At 62.2% G+C, this 10,000-nt stretch overlaps 1 protein-coding gene across 1 annotated transcript in view; it reads right to left on the minus strand.

Moving 5' to 3' along the window:
• Xab2 (XPA binding protein 2) overlaps positions 1-10,000 on the minus strand; it is a 43,489-nt gene that overhangs the window by 18,023 nt on the left and 15,466 nt on the right. Inside the window, 1 exon segment of the mRNA XM_060375902.1 lies at positions 1-120. This exon segment is cut by the window's left edge and continues 12 nt beyond it. Within this exon segment, the coding sequence (XP_060231885.1) occupies positions 1-120 (120 nt within the window).

Consider the following 10,000-nt stretch of genomic DNA (forward strand, 5'->3'; position numbering starts at 1 on the left):
CAGGCTCTCCTCCAGGTCGGCCAGCATCGACCACACCTTGAGCGACTTGTACACGCGGTTCTGCACCGGCTCCGACCCGTCGAAGAACTCGGCCCGGCGGGCGGGCAGCGCCGTGGCCTTCTGCGGGGGGGGCGGGGTCGGCACCGTCCTCCCCGGCCTCCTCCTCCTCCTCCCCGGCCTCCTCCCCGTCCTCCTCCTCCCCGTCTTCCTCTATCCCCCTCCTCCCTGTCCTCCTCCTGCTCCCTGTCCTCCTCCTCCTCCTCCCCAGCGGGCAGAGGCCTTCTGTGAAAGGGGGGCGGGGGCGGCATCGTCCTCCCTGTCACCCTCCTCCCAGCCTCCTCCTCCGCCTCCTCCCCAGCCTCCTCTCTGTCGCTCCGTCCTCCCCATCCTCCTCCCCGTCCTCCTCCTCCTCCTCCTCCTCCCCGACGGGCGGGCAGCGCTGAGGCCTTCTGTGAAAGGGGGGTGGGGTCGGCATCGTCCTCCCTGTCACCCTCCTCCCAGCCTCCTCCTCCGCCTCCTCCCCAGCCTCCTCCCTGTCGCTCCGTCCTCCCCATCCTCCTCCCAGTCCTCCTCCTCCTCCTCCCAGTATCCTCCTCCTCCTCCCCGGCGGGCAGGCAGTACCCTGGCCTTCTGCGGGGAGGGGGAGGGGTCAGCAACGTCCTCCCCGGCCTCCTCCTCCCCGACCTGCTTCCCGGGCTCCTCCCTGATCTCCCCGTCCTCATTCTCCGCCTCCTCCCTGGCCTCCTCCTCCTCCTCCCCCACCTCCCCGTCCTCCTCCCTGGCCACAGCCACAGCCACAGCCACAGCCACAGCCACAGCCACAGTCACAGGGACACAGTCACAGCCACAGCCACAGTCACAGTCACAGCCACAGCCACAGCCACAGCCACAGCCACAGCCACAGTCACAGCCACAGCCACAGGGACACAGTCACAGCCACAGCCACAGCCACAGCCACAGTCACAGCCACAGCCACAGCCACAGCCACAGTCACAGTCACAGTCACAGCCACAGCCACAGCCACAGGGACACAGTCACAGCCACAGCCACAGCCACAGCCACAGCCACAGCCACAGTCACAGGGACACAGTCACAGCCACAGCCACAGCCACAGCCACAGCCACAGCCACAGCCACAGCCACAGCCACAGGGACACAGTCACAGCCACAGCCACAGGGACACAGTCACAGCCACAGCCACAGCCACAGCCACAGGGACACAGTCACAGTCACAGTCACAGCCACAGCCACAGGGACACAGTCACAGCCACAGCCACAGGGACACAGTCACAGCCACAGTCACAGCCACAGCCACAGTCACAGGGACACAGCCACAGCCACAGTCACAGCCACAGCCACAGTCACAGCCACAGCCACAGCCACAGTCACAGCCACAGTCACAGTCACAGCCACAGTCACAGTCACAGCCACAGCCACAGCCACAGCCACAGCCACAGCCACAGCCACAGTCACAGCCACAGGGACACAGTCACAGTCACAGCCACAGCCACAGTCACAGCCACAGCCACAGGGACACAGTCACAGGGACACAGTCACAGCCACAGGGACACAGTCACAGTCACAGGGACACAGTCACAGCCACAGGGACACAGTCACAGTCACAGCCACAGCCACAGTCACAGCCACAGCCACAGCCACAGCCACAGCCACAGTCACAGCCACAGCCACAGGGACACAGTCACAGCCACAGTCACAGCCACAGTCACAGCCACAGCCACAGCCACAGTCACAGCCACAGCCACAGTCACAGCCACAGCCACAGCCACAGCCACAGCCACAGCCACAGTCACAGTCACAGCTACAGCCACAGCCACAGCCACAGCCACAGCCACAGTCACAGCCACAGCCACAGCCACAGCCACAGCCACAGTCACAGTCACAGCCACAGCCACAGCCACAGCCACAGTCACAGCCACAGGGACACAGTCACAGTCACAGCCACAGCCACAGTCACAGCCACAGCCACAGGGACACAGTCACAGGGACACAGTCACAGCCACAGGGACACAGTCACAGTCACAGGGACACAGTCACAGCCACAGGGACACAGTCACAGTCACAGCCACAGCCACAGTCACAGCCACAGCCACAGCCACAGCCACAGCCACAGTCACAGCCACAGCCACAGGGACACAGTCACAGCCACAGTCACAGCCACAGTCACAGCCACAGTCACAGCCACAGCCACAGTCACAGCCACAGCCACAGCCACAGTCACAGCCACAGCCACAGCCACAGCCACAGCCACAGCCACAGTCACAGTCACAGCTACAGCCACAGCCACAGCCACAGCCACAGCCACAGCCACAGCCACAGTCACAGCCACAGTCACAGGGACACAGCCACAGGGACACAGTCACAGCCACAGCCACAGCCACAGTCACAGCCACAGTCACAGGGACACAGTCACAGCCACAGTCACAGGGACACAGTCACAGCCACAGCCACAGCCACAGTCACAGGGACACAGTCACAGTCACAGTCACAGTCACAGCCACAGTCACAGCCACAGTCACAGGGACACAGTCACAGCCACAGTCACAGGGACACAGTCACAGCCACAGCCACAGCCACAGTCACAGGGACACAGTCACAGTCACAGTCACAGTCACAGCCACAGCCACAGCCACAGTCACAGCCACAGTCACAGGGACACAGTCACAGCCACAGCCACAGCCACAGCCACAGTCACAGCCACAGTCACAGGGACACAGTCACAGCCACAGTCACAGGGACACAGTCACAGCCACAGCCACAGTCACAGGGACACAGCCACAGCCACAGTCACAGCCACAGTCACAGGGACACAGTCACAGCCACAGTCACAGGGACACAGTCACAGCCACAGCCACAGCCACAGCCACAGGGACACAGTCACAGCCACAGCCACAGCCACAGTCACAGGGACACAGTCACAGCCACAGTCACAGGGACACAGTCACAGCCACAGCCACAGCCACAGTCACAGGGACACAGTCACAGCCACAGCCACAGGGACACAGTCACAGCCACAGCCACAGTCACAGCCACAGCCACAGGGACACAGTCACAGCCACAGCCACAGCCACAGTCACAGCCACAGGGACACAGCCACAGCCACAGCCACAGGGACACAGTCACAGCCACAGCCACAGCCACAGCCACAGCCACAGGGACACAGTCACAGTCACAGCCACAGCCACAGCCACAGCCACAGCCACAGCCACAGCCACAGGGACACAGTCACAGCCACAGCCACAGGGACACAGTCACAGCCACAGCCACAGTCACAGCCACAGTCACAGCCACAGCCACAGCCACAGCCACAGTCACAGCCACAGCCACAGCCACAGTCACAGCCACAGCCACAGCCACAGCCACAGCCACAGCCACAGGGACACAGTCACAGCCACAGCCACAGTCACAGGGACACAGTCACAGCCACAGCCACAGTCACAGCCACAGCCACAGCCACAGCCACAGCCACAGCCACAGCCACAGCCACAGGGACAGTCACAGCCACAGTCACAGGGACACAGTCACAGCCACAGGGACACAGTCACAGGGACACAGTCACAGTCACAGTCACAGCCACAGCCACAGCCACAGCCACAGCCACAGCCACAGTCACAGCCACAGCCACAGCCACAGCCACAGCCACAGGGACAGCCACAGCCACAGTCACAGGGACACAGTCACAGCCACAGGGACACAGTCACAGTCACAGTCACAGCCACAGCCACAGCCACAGTCACAGCCACAGCCACAGCCACAGCCACAGCCACAGGGACACAGTCACAGCCACAGCCACAGGGACACAGTCACAGCCACAGCCACAGTCACAGCCACAGTCACAGCCACAGCCACAGCCACAGTCACAGCCACAGCCACAGCCACAGTCACAGCCACAGCCACAGCCACAGCCACAGCCACAGCCACAGGGACACAGTCACAGCCACAGCCACAGCCACAGTCACAGGGACACGGTCACAGCCACAGCCACAGTCACAGTCACAGCCACAGCCACAGCCACAGCCACAGCCACAGCCACAGGGACACAGTCACAGCCACAGTCACAGCCACAGTCACAGCCACAGTCACAGCCACAGCCACAGCCACAGGGACACAGCCACAGCCACAGCCACAGGGACACAGTCACAGCCACAGCCACAGCCACAGCCACAGCCACAGCCACAGGGACACAGTCACAGCCACAGTCACAGCCACAGCCACAGCCACAGCCACAGGGACACAGTCACAGCCACAGCCACAGCCACAGCCACAGGGACACAGTCACAGCTACAGCCACAGCCACAGCCACAGGGACACAGTCACAGCCACAGCCACAGCCACAGCCACAGCCACAGTCACAGCTACAGCCACAGCCACAGCCACAGTCACAGTCACAGCCACAGCCACAGGGACACAGTCACAGCCACAGTCACAGCCACAGCCACAGCCACAGCCACAGGGACACAGTCACAGCCACAGCCACAGGGACACAGTCACAGCCACAGCCACAGCCACAGTCACAGCCACAGCCACAGTCACAGCCACAGCCACAGTCACAGGGACACAGTCACAGCCACAGCCACAGTCACAGCCACAGCCACAGTCACAGGGACACAGTCACAGCCACAGCCACAGTCACAGCCACAGGGACACAGTCACAGCCACAGGGACACAGTCACAGCCACAGCCACAGCCACAGCCACAGCCACAGGGACACAGTCACAGCCACAGCCACAGCCACAGCCACAGCCACAGCCACAGCCACAGGGACACAGTCACAGCCACAGCCACAGCCACAGCCACAGTCACAGCCACAGCCACAGCCACAGCCACATGGACACAGTCACAGCCACAGCCACAGCCACAGCCACAGCCACAGCCACAGGGACGCAGTCACAGTCACAGCCACAGCCACAGCCACAGCTACAGCCACAGCCACAGTCACAGCCACAGCCACAGGGACACAGTCACAGCCACAGCCACAGCCACAGTCACAGGGACACAGTCACAGCCACAGCCACAGCCACAGTCACAGCCACAGGGACACAGTCACAGTCACAGTCACAGCCACAGCCACAGTCACAGTCACAGCCACAGCCACAGCCACAGTTACAGCCACAGCCACAGTCACAGCCACAGCCACAGTCACAGCCACAGCCAAAGTCACAGGGACACAGTCACAGCCACAGCCACAGCCACAGTCACAGGGACACAGTCACAGCCACAGCCACAGCCACAGCCACAGTCACAGCCACAGCCACAGCCACAGCCACAGCCACAGCCACAGCCACAGCCACAGGGACACAGTCACAGCCACAGCCACAGCCACAGGGACACAGTCACAGCCACAGCCACAGGGACACAGTCACAGCTACAGCCACAGCCACAGGGACACAGTCACAGCCACAGCCACAGGGACACAGTCACAGCCAGCCACAGCCACAGCCACAGTCACAGTCACAGGGACACAGTCACAGTCACAGCCACAGCCACAGGGACACAGTCACAGCCACAGCCACAGCCACAGCCACAGCCACAGGGACACAGTCACAGCCACAGCCACAGCCACAGTCACAGCCACAGCCACAGGGACACAGTCACAGTCACAGCCACAGCCACAGCCACAGGGACACAGTCACAGCCACAGCCACAGCCACAGGGACACAGTCACAGCCACAGCCACAGTCACAGCCACAGTCACAGTCACAGGGACACAGTCACAGCCACAGCCACAGCCACAGCCACAGCCACAGCCACAGCCACAGTCACAGCCACAGCCACAGCCACAGTCACAGCCGAAGGGACACAGTCACAGCCACAGTCACAGCCACAGCCACAGGGACACAGTCACAGCCACAGCCACAGCCACAGCCACAGCCACAGCCACAGCCACAGGGACACAGTCACAGCCACAGCCACAGTCACAGCCACAGCCACAGCCACAGCCACAGCCACAGCCACAGCCACAGCCACAGGGACACAGTCACAGCCACAGCCACAGCCACAGGGACACAGTCACAGCCACAGCCACAGGGACACAGTCACAGTCACAGCCACAGACACAGCCACAGCCACAGCCACAGGGACACAGTCACAGTCACAGGGACACAGTCACAGCCACAGCCACAGCCACAGCCACAGCCACAGGGACACAGTCACAGTCACAGCCACAGCCACAGCCACAGTCACAGTCACAGCCACAGCCACAGCCACAGTCACAGCCACAGCCACAGCCACAGTCACAGTCACAGCCACAGCCACAGGGACACAGTCACAGCCACAACCACAGCCACAGGGACACAGTCACAGCCACAGCCACAGCCACAGCCACAGCCACAGCCACAGGGACACAGTCACAGCCACAGCCACAGCCACAGCCACAGGGACACAGTCACAGCCACAGCCACAGCCACAGTCACAGCCACAGGGACACAGTCACAGTCACAGTCACAGTCACAGTCACAGCCACAGGGACACAGTCACAGCCACAGCCACAGGGACACAGTCACAGCCACAGCCACAGCCACAGCCACAGGGACACAGCCACAGCCACAGCCACAGCCACAGTCACAGCCACAGGGACACAGTCACAGCCACAGCCACAGCCACAGCCACAGCCACAGCCACAGGGACACAGTCACAGCCACAGCCACAGCCACAGGGACAGCCACAGCCACAGCCACAGGGACACAGTCACAGCCACAGCCACAGCCACAGGGACACAGTCACAGCCACAGCCACAGGGACACAGTCACAGCCACAGTCACAGCCACAGGGACACAGTCACAGCCACAGCCACAGCCACAGGGACACAGTCACAGCCACAGCCACAGCCACAGCCACAGCCACAGGGACACAGTCACAGCCACAGCCACAGCCACAGTCACAGCCACATCCACAGCCACAGGGACACAGTCACAGCCACAGCCACAGCCACAGCCACAGCCACAGCCACAGCCACAGGGACACAGTCACAGTCACAGCCACAGCCACAGCCACAGCCACAGGGACACAGTCACAGCTACAGCCACAGCCACAGCCACAGCCACAGGGACACAGTCACAGTCACAGCCACAGCCACAGCCACAGCTACAGCCACAGCCACAGTCACAGCCACAGCCACAGGGACACAGTCACAGCCACAGCCACAGTCACAGCCACAGGGACACAGTCACAGCCACAGCCACAGCCACAGCCACAGTCACAGTCACAGGGACACAGTCACAGTCACAGCCACAGCCACAGGGACACAGTCACAGCCACAGCCACAGCCACAGGGACACAGTCACAGCCACAGCCACAGCCACAGCCACAGGGACACAGTCACAGCCACAGCCACAGCCACAGGGACACAGTCACAGCCACAGCCACAGTCACAGCCACAGTCACAGTCACAGGGACACAGTCACAGCCACAGCCACAGCCACAGCCACAGCCACAGCCACAGGCACAGCCACAGCCACAGCCACAGCCACAGCCACAGCCACAGCCACAGCCACAGCCACAGTCACAGCCACAGCCACAGCCACAGCCACAGTCACAGCCGAAGGGACACAATCACAGCCACAGTCACAGCCACAGCCACAGGGACACAGTCACAGCCACAGCCACAGCCACAGCCACAGCCACAGGGACACAGTCACAGCCACAGCCACAGTCACAGCCACAGCCACAGTCACAGGGACACAGTCACAGCCACAGCCACAGTCACAGCCACAGCCACAGTCACAGGGACACAGTCACAGCCACAGCTACAGTCACAGCCACAGGGACACAGTCACAGCCACAGGGACACAGTCACAGCCACAGCCACAGCCACAGCCACAGCCACAGGGACACAGTCACAGCCACAGCCACAGCCACAGCCACAGCCACAGGGACACAGTCACAACCACAGCCACAGCCACAGTCACAGCCACAGCCACAGCCACAGCCACAGCCACAGGGACACAGTCACAGCCACAGCCACAGCCACAGCCACCGGGACACAGTCACAGCCACAGCCACAGGGACACAGTCACAGTCACAGCCACAGCCACAGCCACAGCCACAGCCACAGGGACACAGTCACAGTCACAGGGACACAGTCACAGCCACAGCCACAGCCACAGCCACAGCCACAGGGACACAGTCACAGTCACAGCCACAGCCACAGCCACAGTCACAGTCACAGTCACAGCCACAGCCACAGCCACAGTCACAGCCACAGCCACAGCCACAGTCACAGTCACAGCCACAGCCCCAGGGACACAGTCACAGCCACAACCACAGCCACAGGGACACAGTCACAGCCACAGCCACAGCCACAGCCACAGCCACAGCCACAGCCACAGGGACACAGTCACAGCCACAGCCACAGCCACAGCCACAGGGACACAGTCACAGCCACAGCCACAGCCACAGTCACAGCCACAGGGACACAGTCACAGTCACAGTCACAGTCACAGCCACAGGGACACAGTCACAGCCACAGCCACAGGGACACAGTCACAGCCACAGCCACAGCCACAGCCACAGGGACACAGCCACAGCCACAGCCACAGCCACAGTCACAGCCACAGGGACACAGTCACAGCCACAGCCACAGCCACAGCCACAGCCACAGCCACAGCCACAGGGACACAGTCACAGCCACAGCCACAGCCACAGCCACAGCCACAGCCACAGCCACAGGGACAGCCACAGCCACAGCCACAGGGACACAGTCACAGCCACAGCCACAGCCACAGGGACACAGTCACAGCCACAGCCACAGGGACACAGTCACAGCCACAGTCACAGCCACAGGGACACAGTCACAGCCACAGCCACAGCCACAGCCACAGGGACACAGTCACAGCCACAGCCACAGCCACAGCCACAGCCACAGGGACACAGTCACAGCCACAGCCACAGCCACAGTCACAGCCACATCCACAGCCACAGGGACACAGTCACAGCCACAGCCACAGCCACAGTCACAGTCACAGCCACAGCCACAGCCACAGCCACAGCCACAGGGACACAGTCACAGCTACAGCCACAGCCACAGCCACAGCCACAGGGACACAGTCACAGTCACAGCCACAGCCACAGCCACAGCTACAGCCACAGCCACAGTCACAGCCACAGCCACAGGGACACAGTCACAGCCACAGCCACAGTCACAGCCACAGGGACACAGTCACAGGGACACAGCCACAGCCACAGCCACAGCCACAGTCACAGTCACAGGGACACAGTCACAGTCACAGCCACAGCCACAGGGACACAGTCACAGCCACAGCCACAGGGACACAGTCACAGCCACAGGGACACAGTCACAGCCACAGCCACAGCCACAGCCACAGGGACACAGCCACAGCCACAGCCACAGGGACACAGTCACAGCCACAGCCACAGGGACACAGTCACAGCCACAGCCACAGCCACAGCCACAGGGACACAGTCACAGCCACAGCCACAGCCACAGCCACAGGGACACAGTCACAGTCACAGCCACAGCCACAGCCACAGCCACAGCCACAGCCACAGGGACACAGTCACAGCCACAGCCACAGCCACAGTCACAGCCACAGGGACACAGTCACAGTCACAGTCACAGCCACAGCCACAGCCACAGCCACAGTCACAGCCACAGCCACAGGGACACAGTCACAGCCACAGCCACAGCCACAGTCACAGCCACAGGGACACAGTCACAGCCACAGCCACAGCCACAGCCACAGTCACAGGGACACAGTCACAGTCACAGTCACAGCCACAGGGACACAGTCACAGCCACAGTCACAGCCACAGCCACAGCCACAGTCACAGGGACACAGTCACAGTCACAGTCACAGCCACAGGGACACAGCCACAGCCACAGCCACAGCCACAGTCACAGGGACACAGTCACAGTCACAGTCACAGCCACAGGGACACAGTCACAGCCACAGCCACAGCCACAGCCACAGGGACACAGTCACAGCCACAGCCACAGCCACAGTCACAGCCACAGCCACAGGGAC

The sequence above is a fragment of the Meriones unguiculatus genome, assembly GCF_030254825.1.
Source record: "Meriones unguiculatus strain TT.TT164.6M chromosome 13 unlocalized genomic scaffold, Bangor_MerUng_6.1 Chr13_unordered_Contig_2907, whole genome shotgun sequence".
Lineage (NCBI taxonomy): Eukaryota > Metazoa > Chordata > Mammalia > Rodentia > Muridae > Meriones > Meriones unguiculatus.